We start from the raw sequence: 22287 nt of genomic DNA on the forward strand, positions 1-22287 counted from the left end.
GAGAGAGAGAGAGAGAGAGAGAGAGAGAGAGAGAGAGAGAGAGAGTCCGGTTTGAGTCAATTAAGAGTGGTAGAAAGAGGAGTAGGAAAGTCAAATTTCAATAATGCCAGGTAAAAGCGTGACTGCCCCAGGGGTCAATTTCCTCCAGATATTTAAGAGAAACCTGCTTCGCTGCCTTCATGCCCGTTGTATGGCTTGTCTGGGTCTGCGGCAATGAATAGATTGGAAGCTGTTAACAGCTACCGTGGGTATGGTTGAATAATGCATCATCCTCATTTGCAAGACAAAAAACAAAGCATGTGTTCGGGGGAATCTGCAAAATGATTCATGAGTGGTTGATATTCAGGCCACTTCATTAGGTTCACAAAGGAACCACAGAGAGAGAGAGAGAGAGAGAGAGAGAGAGAGAGAGAGGTATTACAGATTTGATATTTGAAGACGCTCTTTCTGGCATTTCAGAATTGACATTTGGTGTTCATGCAGGATCGTATTTTGATTGAGTGTACTCGACGTCGTCAGAACCTGACTGACATACTTTGGTTTTTACACATTCATGTCCGAGTTAGTCATGGCAGAAATTATTTATTATAAAAAAGTGGCCGGTTAAGATGACAAAAATATCGTCTGTGTTGTTATTTGGATTATTTTTGCGTGGTTTATGCAAAAGAAATAGCTCGAGTTTCGGAATAGTTTTTTTTTTAATTAGTATTAAGTACAACCTTGTCAGCCTTTGCATCTTAAGCAGATATCTTTTGGAAATGCGTATTAACACCTATTGCACAAGGTAGCCTCATTTCTCATGCAACGCAGACAGCAAGAAGTGTTACAATGCATTATGGTTAACATTTTATGATTGTAAGTGGTTGGTTGCTAGTATACTGGAATAGTATGCAATATATATATACATATACTATACTCTATGTAGTTTGTAGGTATGCATGCATGTTCGTGCGTATGCGACCCTGTCACCAAACCGAAAATGATCATTTAATAGCTGAGAGATGGCAGCATAAAACTCTCCTTAACATTCGTCAGTTGTAGTAACAATGTCGTTATGTTCTAAAGCGGCCGTTGATGAGAGGAGAAGAAGAAGAGCCGGTTCCAGAAATCGAAAAACCATTAGCACTTATGACTTGTATCTAAATGCCACAATTCTGGTTTTTCTCTCTTTAAGTCCCCGGACCTGTTTCAGGAAGCTTTCTGCTAGTCTGAATTGATCTTCGCTCGGAATGTCTTCGAACGGTTATTAAAGCTGGCGATGTTGAGCGCACATCTCTCTCTCTCTCTCTCTCTCTCTCTCTCTCTCTCTCGTTTTCGTTAACTTAATCAAGACTGAGTTCCAACTACATATTTCATTTTTTGATTGCTATTTTTCCAGCGACACAAGGACTCGAGTGAATTATTACTTTTTATATTGTCTCCTCATTTTCCCATGTAGTGTCTGCGGGTAGTTCTGTTTTCCGCAGACTTGAGTAATCTTCGTGATAGTTTTATTAAACACATATAAACATCTCTGCAAATATTGGTATCATCTGGTTGAAGTTATTTTAAGACCCTTTTGCAGTATTCCAAATCAAGTACCTTATCAGACTAAACATTTTCGTATTCAGTTATTGGTATTCCTTCTGTAGTTTTCGCCATTGTTTATTCTGCCGAGGGCGTTCATTAGAAATGGTAGCTCCTCCACATGAAGCAGACGAGTATCGGGCTTCCTACTCCTCTTTGGGCCGCCGCCGCTCTTTTTTTTTTTTTTTTTTTTTTTTTTTTTTTTAAGGCAGGTCAACTTCTTTAACAACTGGCTGCATTTTCGCTCTAGTACTGAAAACGGTTCTTCTTGTTCGTCCTCAGTTAAATTTCCAAGTCCGCATAGGGAGCTCCCTCAGCGATTGGTGATCTCGCCTCCGTCCGATTGGCCACTTAATTTCTATGACAATTTCGTGGGAGAATTTAGAGATAAGTGGATGTTATTTGGAAGCGCTGCTCGTGAGGGTCGCTTTCCAGGATCGTTGTCGGGTTCTGGATGAAGTCGTTCCCAGAGTTTACGGCTGTTTACTTTGTGACTGTTGCAGATCATGTTGCCCAGCTCTGATGGTTCCCGATAACACATCGCTGGGCCGCGTTGTCACTCTCTCTCTCTCTCTCTCTCTCTCTCCTCTCTCTCTCTCTCTCTCAGAGCGCTATATGTTCTTGTAGGAGGATTGGGTGATCTTATATTGATATTAAACGGAAGCATTTTCTTTCTACCTTTTACGTCTGGTGGGGTTTGCAGATTTTACAATTTTAATATATATATTAATATATATAATATAATATATATATATATATATATAATAGATATATATATATATATATATATATATATATAATATATTATATATATTTTATGCGTTATTTACATTTATTGCTCTAAAGGTTTAGAAAAATATATGAAAGAGTAGTGATGGAAACCGGAAAAACAGGTGCACCATCACATATTACCTTAGAATTATATAAATCCGTATGTACTCTTATGCACATGTGAAGAGAGAGAGAGAAGAGAGAGAGAGAGAGAGAGAGAGAGAGAGAGAGAGAGAGAGAGAAAAGGCTCAAGCCTTAAATCATCTGGATGATTCGTACAATCTTTGACACTTTGGAGGAAGTTCATAAATCTTCGATATGAAGGAAAGCAAATCTAGAAAGAAAAGGAAACGGAGGAAACAGATGATGATGCAAGTGTCAGTGCAATGGGGTGTGAATGTGGGGTGGGGTGGGGGTTGTGTGTGTGTGACGTCGAATGGGGATAGGGCGATCGTGGGTGGATCCAAAAAGGTGTTGGGTTGTGGGCCTGAGGTAAGGTGACTCCCGAGGTCAGGACATCCCACTGGGCAAACCAAAGATAACCTGATTGTCTTACAGCTACGCCGGCCATGTCTCCAGACTCTTGGTAGTGTCAGCCTTGGACCTCTTATCTCGCCGAGTTAATGACTGCAGCTGCAGTTTTATGTCTAGAACGGTATAAGAAAAGGGCCGGGTTCTACGCCAAAAGCGATTCGCTTTTTCTCATTCTCGCGCTCTCGACGAGACCCGAGTGGCAGAGAGCAGCTATCTCGCAGCTGTCTTAATGACGGCTGTTGTGCAATTCGAGATTAGCGCCCTTATGCCAGCACGCTCGCTGCTGCTGCTTTTCTGCCTCCTCCTCCTACTCCTTCGCAGGAGGAAGTAGGCTGCCCTTTTGTTGGGAAGGAAATGTTCTCTTTTTTCCGTCTTTCTCCTACATACACAAAGATCACCGATGCGCTCGCGTAAGTATCTTGCATCTTCGAACTACAGCAAGGTTTCAGAGTTGGTTTTTGTAGGACGTAAGTAGTGAGTTCGACGTGGATAGCCGCAATTTTCTCGCATTACCCTGACAAGTATATTGGGTATTAAAAGAAGAAGAAGAAAAAAAAAAAGGATGGAAGATGAGGAATACCAAAAATAAAATTATTAATTTCTCAGCTTCATTTTCAACATAATAATAATAATGATTCCCTATCACCTGCGTCGTTGTCGTGGGAGATTTACAAACTGTGTCGGCAAGTATACACTCTCTTTGTATTTCGTTACAAAACGTCATCAAGAGGCCAGTCACAGATAAGTAAAATTGAATTCATACAGATGTAGAGCGAAATGTTTATGCCCAATATTATCAGTTGTCGTGAAATCCAAAATTTTATTCGGAAAAAATGGTTTTATTCGGAAAAAATGGATACAGGTAAAGTTGCTGCATATTGAAATTGGTGAAAGCAGCTTATACAAAGAAACTGATAAAACGCGTGTCGTCAGCGCGTGTCATACCCGTGTCGCTTTTGTACAGAAGTGCGTAAAAGGGAACTGTGACACCGGCACACGGCTGTCTCCGTGAGGACTGCTGTGCTTGGATAATGGTTTACCGCCTCTCGGTCAGTGTGAATGTGCGTGCATTTAGCATTTATATATAAAGGGTCCGAACAGGACCGAAAGTACTTGGCTATCTCGCTTTTTCATTTTTTCCTTCGTGGCAAAAAACCCCTTTTACCTATTATATATATTTTATTATATATAATATTTACTATATATATATATGTATATATTATATAATAATACTATGTGTGATGAATTATAATATTTATATATTATATATAATTATTATATATATATATGTTGTGTATATATATATATATATATTATATATTGTGTGTGGTGGTATTATATGTATATGATATATAATATATATTTATTATATATATATTATATATATTTAATATATATATATATATATATGATATAATTAATATAATGTTATAAGCGTGTGTGTATGCAAGACAGAAGAATAAATGATAAATTGACCCCCCCAAAAAAAAAAATAAAAAAATAAAAACTGTAAGTTGAACCCCTTCCTCCATTTCGCTCCTGAGCAAATAATATCTATCCATGGCGTGCACCAGGGGTGTGTAGCGGGCGGGCTGGCTTGGTTGGCGGACGGCGACCCTGAAAAGCCACCAGCCCTTCCAGGGTGTTTTTTTTTTTTCAGGGTGGTTTTTTTAGCCGCCGTCCCTTCGTCGTTTTATCTGGAGGGAGATCGGACGGACGGACAAGAAGTGTCCACTATTCCGCAACGCTTCGCGCGCACGCAAGCGAAGCTGCGAGGACAGAGACGCTTAAAGATACACAGGAGATAGAGATAGCATCGGAGGAGAGTCGGTGTTTTGTTATGTCCAGACGCCGCGTTCTTATGCATCAAGAGTATTATTATACGCCTTCGTGGCTATATACGTATGCGAGCCCAGACCATATATGTCTGCATCTATATCTATCTATCTATCTAATTATTATCTCTATCTATATATATACTACTATATATAGAATTATACTAATATATATATAGCTATATATTATATAATATATATAAACTATATATATAAAACTATTTTATATTACATACTTATTCATATAATTACACTATAGATATATATAAATATTAATATTTATAAATATATAGAATTATCAATATACATATATTTAATATATATAACTATATATATATATATATATATATATATATATATATATATATATATATATATATATATATATGTGTGTCTGTGTGTCTGTCTCTATGTGTGTGTGTGAATTTCTAGTTGGTAGTAAATTTTGCAATACTGTATTTTGTGGACCTATAATCTGACGACTACATGTGTGGAAAACCTGCGCTTTTATACATATGTATATAGATATATATATATATATATATATATATATATACATAATAACATATTATATATATATATATATATATATATATTATATATACATAAATACATACATATTTTTCCCCACACAAATGGATATTAATATACTACATACACGAGAGAGAGAGAGAGATGAGAGAGAGAGACGAGATGAGAGAGAGAGAGAGAGAGAGAGGTTTTGTAATAATATATTGGTGTGACCTTTTCCCTGACGTTTAATTTGTATAAAAAAAATCTGTGCTCATATTAACGACTTTGTTCCTGTAGTGAAGATTACTGACTTCCTTCTACGCAGGGATGAAATCCGTGGACATTTGACATAGGTTTTATTATATTGTGAAATTCCTACTTATTCACAGTGCCAGATGTAGGTGAATATTCCGTTATGAAAACTCCTTTTTCTATGGATCTAGTGTAAGACGATTTCATCTGTAAAAGCTTCAGTGCTTATGAAGTAGAAATTATTCTGTGTCAATTTTTTTTTAAATGAGGTAATTGTGATTTATTTTTCATATTTTCTCTTGTAAATTCATCTGAACGAGGACAGTTTAGTTCCGCTTTTGAAAGCTGATTTTAAGTTATGCCATAAAATTGTAAAAGTCATAGGCCGCTTGCCAAACGTGTTTTTTTTATTCTCTCTCTCTCTCTCTCTCTCTCTCTCTCTCTCTCTCTCTCTCTCTCTCTCTCTTTTAAGTGTAATTTTCTATTTTTTCACGGAGGAATGATTCAGATTATCGGTCCATCTGACACGTGCAGGGAGAGCGACCCGTGAAATCCCCATGCATGGTGTCACAAGAGAGTTGCAAGGTGTACCTATCTTGAGACGCTCCGCTATCAGGGAAGGCATCAAGTGCTGTCGAGCGATGGAAGTGAAAAGAGACGGAGAGGGAGAAAGAAAGGGCTGAGGGAAAGAGATCTGGAAGGAAGAAGGAAATGGAGGAAAGTGAGAAATATTATTTGTTATTGTGATAAATGTTGGGCTAATACAGGCAATATATATATATATATATATATATATATATATATATATATATATATATATATATATATATATATATATATATATATATATATATATATACATATATATGAGTATATTAGTACACAAAATACGTTTGAGAGCGATTGGAACCCATTTCTTAATGCCCACAAAATCCAGTGCAAAGGAGAGACACCAAGAGGCACGCGCCCTGCATAAAAACTAGTCGCGCTACATCACTGTTTTTTTAAGAAGTAAAACCATAAAAGATAATAATAATAATAATACGAACGGATTTTTCTCTTTCTTTCTGAGCCCAACAGCCTCCGCCAGCGTTGTCCACATCGGTAACGATTCTGGCACAAGAATGGGTAAGATAGAAGTCCTAACACGCCCTATCTGTAGGATCTTCTGCACGCCCGCTAGTAACAGAGAAAAACACGGTCGGGTCCCGTGTGCTCTTGCTCACCGGCAGACGGCGTACACGGGTCCCGAACTTGCGACGAGACAGATAGTGATTCATTCATCATATTTACCACCTTATCTGAGTTAAATGAAGATATCCAGGTGACCGCCATTGTCACCTCGGCTTTGGCAAAGGTAGCGAGCGGCTTCCATAAAGGACCAGTGACAAGAAAGTGGCCAACACGGTAATCCACAGCCCGTGTCACGTCTTCGTGTTGAGGTGCAGTGCCATCCCCTCAGCCCCCCGACACATCACCCCCCCACCCCCCTTCAGCATTGCATCAGTTTCCCCCCCCCCACCCCGACCCCCCATAGCAATACGGCTGCAGACCTAACCTTCTCCCTGCGTGGTGCCCTTGTGAGGTATGTGAAGGCAGCTTGATGCCCCGGCTCTTGAATACAGGTCGTAATATGAAATCTCCTCTCGAGATAAGCATCTAGAGGGAAAAATTCTAAAGCTGCAGAGCACTCGGGGCGACCTCAGGCGGTGGTGAGAGAGAGAGAGAGAGAGAGAGAGAGAGAGACTTCTATAGAATGATTCATCTCACGTGGGAGAGAGGGTGGGGTTGGGGTGGAGATGAAGGAGGGAGGCGGCCGAAGAAAGGGGGTGCCGTAAAGCGAAAACCAAGAAATTGGACAACAATCCCCTGCGCCTGGAGATGTGCCTGACTTCAGGTCCGGTCACACAAAAGATCGATGTTATCGGTAAAACCACATGACTGATCTTTGACCCGAAGGGAAGTGCTTGCTGCCACGGGGCGCGGCCCTTTAACAAACTGAGGTGCAGAGAATAATAGAGTATCCCCCTAGACGGAATACACGAGAAAGTGCGAGAGAAGAGACGACTTTGCCAGCAGTATTCAATCTTCAAGGAAAGAGTGACTTGGAAATTCACTGGTAAATGCTCAGAGAGTTGCAGGAAGTCTTCAAAGTTTGTTGTCCAAAACGTAGACTTCAGGAAGAGATATTTATTTCGGTTCTACAAAAACTGGGCGTCAGTAGCTCGGCGGTCAAGAGGTTAATCATATAGGTGAGAGAATGGGGTAGAAGTGGAAGAGAGTGAGAGAGAGAGAGTGTGTGTGTGTGTTTTTAATTGGGATCGATGAAGGGAAGATCTATGACCCTGATGACCGCAGGCAGTATTATCAGCAATCTTATTATTTTCTTTACCATCATCAGTAACATAGTGACGAAGGTCATCAACGACGTAATTCTGGTGATAGAAGTTCACTCTCGACGTGGTTCGGAAGTCACGTAAAGCCGTTGGTCCCGTTGCTGAATAACCACTGGTTCCATGCAACGTAAAAACACCATACAAACAAACAAACATCAACGACGTTGCTCACTTGCGTCTTAGAATCTGAGTCCGGCTTATAAATTTATTGGAGACGAAATAGCTTTTTAACGGAAATCTTTGATCGACGGATAGTGAAGTACGTCGTGATTCAGTAGTCTGTTGCTAATCTAAAATCTATTGTGTGTTTAACGAGTACAAATATGCGTTACATGCTCTGAAAACGTGCTACTAGTAAGAAGAAGAAGAAGAAGAAGAAGAGAGAGAGAGAGAGAGAGAGAGAGAAGAGAGAGATAGAGAGAGTGATTGAGAGAGATGACGACCGACCTGAGACAGAGAGAAGAGGAGAAGAAGGAGAAGGCTGATTATGAACACCAAGAAAAAGATGGAGTGTTTGGGCATGTGAGCGAGAATTCGATGATAGACATTGATTGATCGCAAGATGAAAAGTGCCGTTGAAAATGGGATGCAGATGATAGAATGTAAATAGATTACAGAATGACTGGCAGGTATTAGATTTGGCCATTGAAAGAGCAGTAGTCTGAATAACCTTTCTTAGTATTATTATGCATTTAGTATTGGAATCACGTTCACAAGATCAGATAAGAAATGCGCCTCGATTTTATCTCTGGTAGAATGCATTTTCTTGCAGTTGGTTATTCATGTCTGTACGGAATGATGGACTTTGCTGTGTATATTACTAATAGTGCTCCTACCGCTTTTGGAGAAACCATACGCCCCAGCCCCTGCTGCTTTTGCTTTTGCATTCCCATATATATTACTTTTGTAAGAGAGTTCCGTCTCTTTCTCCAGAATTTCTCATATATTGTCATCCGGTTGCCTGTCACGTCCGAATCTCCTTTTAAAAAGTCATATTGAAGAAAGGGTGACGGACGCGCATCAGCTAACAAGCAGAAGGTCATGGGTCAATTGAAGGCCCATCCCAACACTCCCGTTCGATTGACAGCCCATAATAACAGTGCCATAAAAAGTGGATACGGACCAGGCGTTGATTTGAATATGTTAAACTTCTCGACGACCGGGTAGAATATATATTAGGATTAAAAGGTGCGGACTTTTTCTGAGGCTTCGTTTGAAATTGACATCTGGAGAGGTTAATGTAAATTTTTTCACTTTGGAAATGATTTACATAAATATGACCTCAGCTCTTTCGTGATGTATTTTATGTCTATAGTTTGATAACCTACCCTATAGAGTTCAAGCCTGAAAATAGCCATTTCTTTTTTTTTTTAGTAATTTATTATTCTAACTATTACATTTGTTTCAAGTTTCAACATTTCTCTTATCAAGGCTTTTCCTATTAAAGTGGGCACAGATCGTGTGAATTTGTGGTCTCGTGTATTTCTTCAGGGGGAGATCATAAGGACCTAAGTCGGAAATGATGGACGCACGATTTTAGGGGAAGATGACATACTCCTGGAATTATATTGACGTTTTATGACTTGAAAGTGAAGATCTCGGAGCAGAAGCGGGACATCCGATGTCGAGATGCGAGGGGAGACATCGCAGCAGGTATCTAGGCTACCTGTAGCGACTTGACCGCCACTACATCGATGCTAAATAACGTTCTGTCCTACAGAGTCTCTTTTACGGGTTTTAAGGAGACATTTGTGACCTGACTGTCATCTTGAACTTTTTATGGTGCACCTTTTTATGGGGCAAAAGGATCTTGTGGAGGTGTAGAGGTAGAGGGCGGTTGTGTAACTTTCCAGGTTTTGATGGCTTTATTAAAGAGTCGCAAGGACGACTTGAAGTGTCGGCGACTTAATGGGCATTTGGTCTCATTGAAATAGCTACGCGGATTTTCCGGATTTTTTTTTTTTTTTTTACTTGCGAGATGTGAATAAAAGGATAGATGTGTTATGTGACTGAGCTGTGAGGAACATTAAACAGGAAGAAAATTCTGAATTCTGAGGAAAAAAAAAAAAAAATAAAAAAAAAAAAAAACATTCCAGAATGACTTACTCGTTAGGGTTGCTGTTGTTATATTTTGCTGCCAAAGATCTCATGAGGTCGGAGCAGTTTCTGTTCATGAGGGATTCCATCTGCTTGATCGCTCCTGGCCCTCCGGGTAAACCGCCCACTCCGCCCACCCCGCCTAACGCCGCTGGACTGAATCGGTCGTAGGCGGTAGGGAGGGCGGCAGGTGGTGTAAAGGCTGGATTTGGGGGCGTGCCAGGGAACGACGGGGTTCGGGTGCGGTGAGAGGCGGGCGACTTGGGGGACACCGACGGGCTCGGAGTCGCATGGGCAGCGGTGGGGGCGTCGCTCCCCGGGTCAGGTGACAGTCTTTCCGATTTGACGTCGTTCGTGGAGTCCGAGTGCATCTTCTCCTCCGGTCGGATGCCGTTCGGCACCTCCCTTCGGATCTTCTTCCGGCCCTTGGCTCCGTACGCTGCGGCGGCGGCGGCGTTGGCGGCAGCTGCAGCCGCAGCGTGTTCTTTGTCTTTAGTGATGGGCGTGTTGTTGTTGTTGAGAGCCAGGTCCTGGGCGCCCTCACTCTCTCCTTGGTTGCCTGCAAAGAGAAAGAGGAACGCTGGTTAGTAGGCGACCTTGGGAAGGACTGTTAGACATCACTACAGTATTTGGAGACATTCAAATAAGACATTTCATGAATCTGACTCCCCCCCTCCCCCCCCTCCCCCCACCCCCCACCCCCGTAGGAAACATGTCAAAGAATGAATCTTAATGTTAGGGAAGGTGATATAATAGTGGAGGGTGCGTAGCATGCAGGGTTCTAAAAAGTGAAGGGGTGGCACGCGTACACTTCCTCTCCGAGCACGCGCCCATTGCACGCCCATCTTGACCCTAACCTTTTATTTCTCTCTCTCTCTCTCTCTCTCTCTCTCTCTCTCTCTCTCTCTCTCTCTGAACTAACGAATGATGGCCCCATTCTCGAAAAGTCTTTTTCGGAAGCTGGCGAAAAGGCAGAGCATTTAACGCAAAGGTCTGTCGAGGGAGGAGGCGGTTGCAGCAGCAGCAGCTTCTTGACCTCTGCCATGATCTTCCATGTTCAGCTTGGGGCGATGCCCATTACTTAGGTGAGATGTGAGGAGGAGTAAGGGGTCTTGGGTAAGGGTAAGGATTCATCGGGGGCTGAAATACTCCTGAGGGGATGTAAAGTTGGGTTGGTCTTGGGTTCAAAGGTGCAGCTTGGTGTGAAGGACAAGGGCTTTAGGGGATGTTGGCAAAAAGGGCTTCGAAGATCGTCGGGATCGATCGAAGCGGATGACGACGAGGGATTGAGTCAGAGGAGGAGGAGGAGGAGGACGACATTTCTCGGTAGCTGTCATCACAGTGGACCAACATGTGATCCTGGATGACGTAGTACATCTTGGGTGGCATCATAGTCATCATCCAGCCCACCTGGAGCTGCCCTGAGGGGCACACTGCTTCGCTCCTCTCCTCTACCCGCTACCCCCCTACACCGTCCCGAACCAAAGTACCCTTGACCCCATCCTCGCCCGCTGACCCGACACTTCCCTAACCAGTTTTTGTGACTCGGCTGCCCGCCCCTGTCACCCCAGGCTTCATTTCGTCTTCAAATGACCGCTTGGTAATGATATATATTTTACCGCAATGAGTTACGACGTCGTCAGTATCCAGATAGTTCAGTGGAAAGTTTCTTTATTACTTACCCTTGCATGAATATTTTTCTCTCGAGGAGGCATGACGTCAAGTGTCGCGGCGTCGCGTTGGTAACTTTTCATGGCAAGTCCTCGGAGCCAATAGCCGAGCTCGGTTCGTCCCAAAGGAAAGCTCGCTCGTTTCCATTGGCCGCAATCCCACTATTGCAACGGAGGCCCCATTAATGTATTTCTGACTTATTTACGTATTACATATGCATTAATAATTTCTTTCTTAAAAAACTGAAATTGCTAAATGGTTTCATGTGAATGGGATTATTGTTTCGTGTAGGAAGGGCGTAAATAATGCGAGGTAAAATATCGTGCGTTTGGCAGCCAAGGTTCTTGGATGGGATGCAACTTTCAAATAGATCTAGCTCGCGTTGCCCAATTGTCATTTAGTCTTCGACCGCCGTACAGTTGAAATCATTGTCGCTTAAACTGTTGTAAAATGAGGCCCGTCAGGGTAAGCTCTGAAATTCGAAAGGTCTTTCGTGTAATTCTTCCGATCAGACCTGAAATGTTAGCAATTTTCTATCGGCAATGAAGAAAATGCCAGATATTCGTTTTTATAGGGGGTGGGTAATTGTTAGTGCATTTTCTGTTAAAAAAATGAAAGAAAAATTCATCTGTAGCTAAAAAGTTCGACAGCGAAAGACTAGCGCCATTGACTAACTCGTAATCTTGCAGACGCCTAATTACCCTGTCAAAATTATGGTTGTTATCGGGCCGTATCGGAATGCAGGTGGGCGTGGTAGCCTCGGGCGACACCTGTGGGCATAGGTAGGCCAGGTCACCCCCGCCCACTAACCCGGCCCAAGGGTAAATGAGGGTTTGTGGTGGGGGGGGGGGGGGGGGAGAGGAGGAGTAATGTTGCTGGTTGTTGAAGAGACAGAAGTACGGAAGAGAGGGAAGTTTCTAATTTACTATTTTGAAAAGATGAATTATTAGATAACTGGTTAATATTATTATTATTATTATCCAGAATATAATCGTTGTATTTATCTTTAGCAAGTTTAGACAATTTTATCGCTTTTATTTTACCATATGAGGTCTTCTTAAAGTACATTAAAAAAGTAACTATTATTTTCTCCATTCTTGCTTAATTTCCAGTAAGAATGTTAGATTAATTTAATACCATGTCGGAATGTTAAAAAGAAGCACACTGGTAAGTTTTAAAACTGTTTTTATGCTATTACCAGCGGTGTTGCTTTCTTTTTCTCCATGTACCGGGAAAAGGCAGTGGAAAGGAAAGTTGTAGCATGGTGAGCAAATCCCGTAGAGAATTTTGCCCATTTTTCTTTTTCTTTGGCGCGTAAGTTGTGTTTACAGTCGGGGTGATTCAAGTTTTGTAAAACTTGAGAATTCATTATGCTCACCGGGTCTGATAAGTCGATGCAAAGGAGAGCTGGAGGGTTTTCTCTCATTTTGTAATTTTTTTTTTATTTTTTTTTTTTTATCAGTTTTCGGGAATATGGTTATCATACACTTGACCCCCTTTGGAGTGGGCCTCGACGGTGCTTTGTCGTTAATCAGTCTTCTCCATCTTATCAATTCACGGGAAGGAAGTTATCATAGAAAGGTCATCGCATTTTGTCAGATAAATGTTGCTATCTTTCAGGATAACACGGGCGGTGGAGGGGAGATGGGGGGCGGCGAAGACTTGGTACGAGAAAGGTCGCATTTTCCATCTTTTCCTTTTCTCTCTTTCGCCCGTATTTTCAAATGTCGCCATCAGCCGCCTGCGTCTGTCAGGTCATCTGGCCTGCGGTGTTGATGATGTCGTGGCCTCGGGTATTCCGTGACCCTTGGCCTGCGGGATGCTGTGACCTCTGGCCTGCGGCTCACGACTCCGGTCCCGCTACAGATGCCTCAATGGATGCCCCAGGCAGGCCTTACAGCGGCGGCCACCACTGGGCGGGCGGGCACAGGGGCACAGCGGACACCCTTTACCCTCCCTGTGTCGGGCTGCGCCCCCGGCTACCGCAAGGGGCGACGGGGTCATGCCAGCCTGGCAGGAGACGTGTGTCGGAGGCCCCGTGCACACGCGTACACTCACACCCGACCCCCTACTCCACTTACCCTACAAAATATATACCCTTCACGTCACTACCAACCAGCTCACGTATATATGTGTATAATATACATATATAAATACACACACAAATATACACTATGTGTGTGTGTGTGTGTTGTTGCACAGAAATCTCGGTATGTTCATGAGTAATAAAATACTCTTATTTAGAATAAGAATTTGGAATTTGACAGATCTCTCTCTCTCTCTCTCTCTCTCTCTCTCTCTCTCTCTCTCTCTCTCTTGTCTCTCTCTCTCTCTCTCTCTCTCTCTCTCTCTCTCTCTCTCTCTCGTGTGCAAGCCATAGTTGACTTTAGCACCGAGTTATGTACCAAGTAGTCAGTAAACTATAGTGTTCCGAAGTAGGTTAGAGAGAGAGAGAGAGAGAGAGAGAGAGAGAGGAAAGAGGATTAGATGGGGGGATGAGGAGGGGCTGTGGAAAGGAGAGAAGAAAGCAAGCTGAGTAGTAGACGTTAAGATTATTGTTCCGTTGAAATATACACCAAGATGTCATAATTAAAACCAGGAGGGCCCCAGAGAGTTAATCCTTACCTTGCCAGGGTGGATAGATTTTCACACATTTATTTATTGAAATTGATGATTTAAATTTATGTATTTAATTTTATCGCATAAAGTGAATATGTTGTTATTTCCAAGAATTTGAAAGTACATATAATTAATGACTTGTTTTATTCAGTGGTGACTTCTAAAGCCAGCATCTGAGATACCAGTTACACATAATCGGGCATTATATTTACATTTTGTATAATTTGAACCATAACTCAGTTATTTACATTTTTTTTTTTTTTTTTACATTTCCCTGGTTATTTTCTCGTCTTAGTAATATTTTGTCCTGTTTCATCCGCGCTCGTTAGGCTGCACTGATATACTGCTGTTTTCGGTATCACCACATAATTAGGTGAATTGTCTTTCTGTCACTCAAGTTTAGTATTGAAACATTGCTCATTGTCCTGTTGGGTTCCTCGTTACCAGTAACTAAATTCTATAGACCAAGATTTGAAAATGTTGAATATGTTTATACGAGTATTGTAAAAAAAAAAAAAATGTGCATTAATGCATATTTGTTTATTTTTGGCATGTTTGCATGAACAAAATGCGTTAGTAGTTGTTTGAAGCTTATAGATATTCTTGGGCTCATTGCCATCAACCTCTTCGTCAAGAATTAAACTTTCCCTTAAACAACGCGGTCTGCTTTCTGCAACATTTGGCCATCCCATTCTCTCCCCCTTCACCCGTTATTAAAGGTACGCGTGCATGCGCGCGCGCACGCACACGCACACACATACACACACATATATATATATAATATACATATATACATATATTATATATAATATATTAAATATATTATATACATATATGTGTGTGTTGTGGTGTGTGTGTGTGTATCCAAGAATCAAGGACCTTCATCATGATTTCAAACACCATTTATTTGATCGTGTCCGTTTTTCTCCGTTCTAAGGTTAAGAATCCCACTACAGTAAAACAATTAAGTCTCTTGTGGAGAGAGAGAGAGAGAGAGAGAGAGAGAGAGAGAGAGAGAGAGAGGAAAGTTCAACGACGCGTGGCGACCGACGTCACTTTTACAGGAACCTTTCTCTTGCCGGCCTTCCATTTATTTATCTTCCCCTCTGAGTTTATATTCCTACTGCATTGTAAATTATTTACCATTTTTTCCTTTTTTTAAGTTTTTCTACGTGAGTTTGAGATGTACTTTGGCCATTTGACCAGCGTCTGCTTGGAGGTGGCAGATAGATAGATGCCTGCCGTAAATAGGACTTCTCGGAGTTGAACAAACCATAAAGAATTTCTGATTGATTGCGAATCAATGACGGATTCCTGAGCGGAGGAGAAGCGAGGCAGGCAAAGAACGCCGCAGCAGCGCGGACAGTTACATCAGGAAGTAGATCGCAGATAATCATCTCTGCTGCTGCTACTTAACATCGAAATTACCATCTGCGCAGTGGTCGCGTGCCACCTTCATCGGCCGCACCCAGCCATCTTTTAACTTTACATGAGTTGGGAGGAATGGAAGTGGTCACCGCCTTTCGCGTGCTTTCGGTCACCACTGGTCTCCCCCTCCGTTTCTCGGTCTTCCCCCGTCTCCCATCTACCACCCACCCACCCTCCCTCAGTTCCATTTTCTCTGGCTCCTGGTCACTACAATTGCAGGATACCTCTGACCACCGCAAAGCTTGTCATCTTTTTTTGGTTGTTTTGCCTTCTTCCAGGTACGAAATACGACCGAGAGCCTTTTTGGCCCAAAAGCGGCTTTATTGAAAGTCAAAGCGTTGTCACCCGTTACGAGAATGAGGAATTGGGCATTACCCTGGCACGATAAAAGACGAATATAAAAAAAAAAAAGAGAAATTGGCTTAAATAAGTACAGGCCTAAACGAAGACATCTTGGGTTGGCTTTCGAAATTTCCAAACCGCGCCGTAAATCTCAGAGTCCAATTCCCATTCCCGCAGACTGTAAACTCGACAGCGGCATTGTAAAACCTCTCTTCTTCTGAAACCGAATCACGTCCATATGAATACATTAACGGTGTCTTCATCTTTCTCTTTTACCTGAATTATTCCCCGTATCCCTCTCTTCGAAAAATATCAGAATGTTGTCATTGTAGTCATTTCAACACTCTATTTCAGGTAAACTAGTGCTAGTGATGATTCTCTCGCATTTTACTAATGTTTATTAGGTTTTCAAAATTTTCAAAGGCGAGCAAGCGAGCATAACGCCCCTCGAAAGAGGAGCTGTAAACAGAGATTCCCATGCAGGTGAAATCTGTTGCACTCACTTGGCAACATTAGATTCAAAGAGGTACGAGAGACCATCAGATTCTCTTCGCACCAAGTAGACGATCGTCTTTTGTTTAGGACTGCTAGTGGGTCAAAGTGTATATTGCCGACCCCCTGCCTCTCGTATCTTGCGCATTTCGCGCGCTGCTTGTCACTTGATCAGCCTTATCTGATGATATCGCCAGAAATACGGCTCATGACGCCGTATTTATCAGTTATCTGTTCCTCCCACGGCGGAAGAAGAAGAAGAAGAGGTGGCCGCTATCTCTGGGGACTCCGTATTTAATCCTGCGGTGCAGAAATTTGGCAGCAAGTTCCTTCGTTGATTGCGGGGTTTCGGCGGTCGCCGTTTGGTGTGCGCGTGTCGGCGCCAAACTTGCGGTTCGTGAATTCATTGTCAGCGTGGAGGGTACGTGGGGAATTAATTTGCGCTAGTACAGGAGGTGACTAATTAATTAATATCTCATACACCGACCAATGATTTCATTCAACTTCCTTGAAGATTACAAATTTCTTGAAGTTATTCGACGTAAGTAAAAAGTGAAGGCTGCGACCAGTGTTATCCGTAGGTGGTTTATTAATTTTGACGGATGGATTTGTGGATTGTGCACCTCATTAGGTTCGTGGCTTTGCTGACAGTTTTCTGACCGATTGAAATTACGTCGCGAGAAGTGTCAATAATTCCTGTGAAATTTTATAACACTCCCTCTTATCTTTCTGATATTATTATTATTATTATTATTATTATTATTATCTCCGAAGTGTATTAAGTTTATTAAGTATCCTACCAAAAAACCGGGAGATTGAGATATTGTCTTGTTTTATGTTGTCGTTTGTCGAAAAAAGATAACCCATGAATATAATCAGAATTATAGAAATAATGTCTTGAGACTTGAACCGGTTTCAGCAGAAAGGCAGGGTCATTTTCTTAAAGGCGCCTTTTAGCATAAGACGCATTTCAAACGTATTCCCACCGCTGTCCTTAACACGAAACCCCTTGTTTTTTTCTCTCTCCATTTCCCCCGAAGAATGGCTCCACGATGACTATCTAACGATGGTGGAGAAATCGCAACCTCCTGTTTGTTCGATGCTATCTCCGGCATAGGCATAATAGGGGAGGAATGCTGCGCGGATGATAACCTGGTGTTGAAATTGAAGATGGCTGGGGAGATTCCGCAGGTATTCTACAGGTAACATAAGGGACACTTGTCAACGGCCTCGTCCTCGGGAAATCGGATTTTCTATTCATGTAACTCGTTTGGGTCTGGCCTTTTGAGTAGCTGACGGGAGTTCGAGGAAGGTAATGTAGTCTTCTTGGAAGAGCTTGGGCTGTTTTGAGAAATATATATATATATATATATATATATATATATATATATATATATATATATATATATATATATATATATATATATATATCATATATATATTGTGCATGAGCACATGGATTTATGTAAATGATTGTTAATACAATCCAGTCGGTCATAAGATATTGTTCAGGAGTCTAATTTGTGTGTGGACACCCGCTTACATTATGCATCTGCGGAAGCGTTACAGTTATTTGAATATATGAAATTAGTGATAGCAACCACTATCTGGAGCATAAGAACAATTGATTTGTAACTTGGAATAGCCTTGTGTGATATTGACGGTTTATACAACGGGAAATTTGATGCGCACATTTTTAACCTCCTTCCGCGCGGAAGCCTGAAGTCTGATGGTCCTTCCAACTTAATAGAAGGTTGCGAAACGTCCTTTGTCGGCTGGAAGGCTCATCACGTAGCAGAATGCATCGACTCAAGTACTGATGTCGGGGACTGATTCGGGAGTGTCGGCAGCTCTGATACGAAGATTAGGCCGCGGTTGGAGAAGGTCCCTTGGGGCTTGTTCGGGGTGATTCCGTTTGTATTGAAGCACACTGTCCAGGTAGTTTATTTCGTCCGTATGCGACTATATACTTGACGTTTCTTTTTATGTAGCTGAAGATTTTATTTTTGCTGTTATCAGCGTGATCTTGTACAGGACGGTGTTGCTTATCTCCCATTACTGCGGATATCATCGGTTCTTTATCTGTAGCTGATAGGCAAATGGATTTCTTTAATATTTATGGGAGGTACAAAATAGATATTATGGCTAAGTTGGTATGTGTGTATATGCGTGTTTTTGTGCATATATGTATGTACAAAGGTTTTGCGTTATGTATAGTCCATTTACCCTGGATAGGATTAGAACCTATGCCTTTTGGGCGGTTTTATATATATATATATATATATAAGATATATATATATATATATATATATATATATATATATATATATATATATATATACACACTCGCAAATATATAGCATATCTATATACATGATCTACTCACACTCACACATATACACACACACACATATATATATATATATATATATATATATATATATATATATATATATATATATATATATATATATATATACGTATATACTCACACAATACCTCACATAATAAATAGAAAAGAACAGGCATGAGCTCTTGGCAAAGTTCACTATCAGTATTTAAAGAAGTGTGTTGTCCAAGAAGAGCGAAACAAACAGAAGTTTCAGTCTGACGAAACATCATGTGATTTGCTAAAACATCAGCCAGACATCCTTTTATTTGAAGTACATTTGGAGTAGAATGGCCTCTCCTAAATGTTGGCCGAGCGAGAAGCGGCAGCCGTCCGTCCATTAGCGTTCGAGATTGCATTTTTTGTTCTCCATCGTCGCTCTAGATGGGCCTTCGGACTATTAATGATTATAACCCTTCTGTCTGTCTGTCTCTCCAAATAAGGGCCGTCATGGCGACAGCCCATCGGGAGACCAGCAGTGATTGATTCTGTCGTCACTGGTGTCGAAACGTTGAAGCATTTCACAAATCTCATTTATGTTGTTCGCCTGTGATGGATCTGTGCAATTTGTTCTAACCAGCGATTGGCGATAGTGCAGCTGTAAAACTTGACTCGGTAGTAATATCGTTTGATTTAGAACAGATGTTCAACTTCAACTTGACTCTGTAATATGTTTGGATTGGCAGAGGTGCTAGATCCATATCTACATAGAAATTAGAATATAAAAAAAGATATATTTAGGAAAGGGACAAGTGATGCTAATGCACTTCTTATATTACATCTATATCTATCGTTCACACCTATGGGTACAGCCAGTTTCTAGATGGGTAGAAGCCCTTCCTTACTGGAGTACCTTAAGGAGGCTCTCTTTCAGGTTACGACAAGATAATCACCTTTCTTTACACGGGAGTTGTCACCTAAATTATAGTGAATTGAAAAGCTTTTACGAAGTGACATAAGAGAAGCGGCTCTGGCAGGATCGTTGAAGGAATCCCCGCGATGTTAAGGGAGTCCTTATAGGACATGGTATGGATTCTAATGCAGACGTGCTTCTCTAGTAAGGAACGCTTCCTTCAGAACAAACGGGTTGACGAGAATAGGGACGTCATATTATTCCATAAGGAAAGTGGTTTTTATGGCGTCTGTCTGTTTGTTTAACTTCTGAAAGGATAAAGTCTCTTGTTGCTTTGTTATTTTGTTATACCTAAAGCATTTTCTTCGTTTCTTTCTACTTAAAAATTATATAAATTAATTATTAGGAATAACGTTAGGCACGTGTCTTGGGACAACTCAATCTGTTCATCTGTGAATGTTTCACACACACACACACACACACACACACACACACACACACACACACACATATATATATATATATATATATATATATACTATATATATATATACACACACACATATATATATATATATATATATATATATATATATAATATATATATATATATATATATATATATATATATACTATATATGCATGTATATCTATAAATATAAATTCTGCCAGTAATTCTTGTATGATTACATGAACTATGACACGAAGAATAAATTTTTGTGAGCAGGAAGTAAATTGGAGAGAGTTTACAAATAAACGTCTTATTTTGTGAGGCAGCAGGTTGCTTCGAAGGCAGTTGAACCCCACGAGGGAGAGCAAGATATGCCTTTATGTAGGCGTCTTATCAATAAAAAAATGTTTACAGCCACGGAGGATCCCATTCGGCACTGGATGCAACAGTCCTATAAAACGCCAATACAAACAGATTCGTGGCTTGATTTCGAATGGCCTCTTTGAACCACATTGTGCTGCGGAGTGGCCCCGGCTACACCCGCGTCCTGTCCGGAGCCAAATATACACAATCTGGGATCAGAATTCTTCCTCTTCTGCTTCTTCTTTAATGGAGTCCGTTTCATTGTCGATCCATTTTGAAGCCTTCGACGGTGAATGGGAAAGTCTTTCGGGTTCTCCTGCTCCTGCTTCTGCTGCTGATGCTGCTCTCGCTCGTTGCTTCGTATCTTTCGGAACCTGTTCTTATTACCACTTTGTTATACCAAGTGAACGAATGCTCTGTTAAGAAGTGATTGCTCTTGTCACTATTATTACTTTTATTAACAATTGCGTAGATGCACGTTATATAATCAAACTGATTGCCATAAATTTGGGACAAATTTTATTCTGAGAATAACCGTATATTTTGTCAGCGAGACGCGTTTCCCCTAAATTGTGGTGGTGTTCTTCCGAGGCGACTCGGGAAGGCGATGGTAGAAAGTATTCCTAATATTTGTCTTGGGCCGTGAATGAATAATTCAGGTTTGGGGTCTCAAATAAGGAACAGAAACCCCAGATAACATGAACCCGAAACCTCTCATCACGGGTCATCCATCTCGGCCCCGCAGTTTCAATAAAGCCATTTTTCGACTTCGGCATCCCGGGTCTCATTAGCATTACTTACGCAGGACCCGAAGGCTTTGAGCCGGTAATAGATGCACATTCGTCATCGTATTCGGGCGGTGATCAGTCAGTACGCTACGAACGGATGGCCTCTCTCTCTCTCTCTCTCTCTCTCTCTCTCTCTCCCTCCTTCCCTCTCCCCTCCGTGGGCGTAGGGGCGGGGTTACCATAAATTTGCCTTAATCCCGATACCCCTTTAGTAGCGTTCTTGTGTGTGCGTGTGTGTGTGTTGGTGGGGGGGGGGGGGGGGCGGTGCCCGCTTGCGGCGTTTCCTATGGGAGGCACGAGACCTCCCAAGCATTCAATATAAGGGAAATACGTAAGGGAAACTGAAAGGTACGAAGGATCACTATTATAGAAGCAGTTCTGGGATGGTTACTGAAAAAAGAAGTGATTTTTGCGTAGGGTGCTGACATCTATTGGCGGAGTTATTTTTTTTAAGGCCCGATAACCGGAAAATGATTATAGTCGTTTTATGACGTTTAAGCAATTTCCCTGTTATGTGAATCAAAACACTTTCGTAATCCTAAGTCGTTCACTTATCGTATGTGCTAAATGATAAATTCAGGTCACTGCAGATTAATTTCCTGTTCTACAAGATAGAGAGTGAGTTGATATCTCCGTTCCGAGGGTGTTGATACTGTCTCCAAATTTTACTCTTAAAAATATTCCAAAATGTGCATTCATTTTCCTCCTATCGGTTAATATACATTTTTTATTTTCCCTGGCCACAAGTCACATCAAACGTAACAAATTTCACAGCACCCATGATTGGCAAAAGTTATAGTGTACTACCTCCCCCTCCCCCTTTTTTTATGCTTTTGATTTGTACTTTCGTCGGTTTGAATGCAGCTTCATATTTATAACACAGTTTACTTTGCCTTTCAAAGCACCGTTTTGTCATTATGGTGTTTT

General features: G+C 41.3%; 1 protein-coding gene across 2 annotated transcripts in view; it reads right to left on the bottom strand.

The window, feature by feature from the left end:
• The window catches only part of LOC135212164 (nascent polypeptide-associated complex subunit alpha, muscle-specific form-like), a 58506-nt gene that overhangs the window by 33555 nt on the left and 2664 nt on the right, over positions 1-22287 (bottom strand). For both annotated transcript variants that reach the window (XM_064245589.1, XM_064245588.1), the window contains exon 2: positions 9974-10523. In XM_064245589.1, coding sequence (XP_064101659.1) covers positions 9974-10523 — 550 coding nt within the window. The remainder of the gene's footprint in view (positions 1-9973; positions 10524-22287) is intronic.

This window comes from Macrobrachium nipponense, chromosome 40 (genome assembly GCF_015104395.2).
Source record: "Macrobrachium nipponense isolate FS-2020 chromosome 40, ASM1510439v2, whole genome shotgun sequence".
In the NCBI taxonomy this organism is placed as follows: Eukaryota; Metazoa; Arthropoda; class Malacostraca; order Decapoda; family Palaemonidae; genus Macrobrachium; species Macrobrachium nipponense.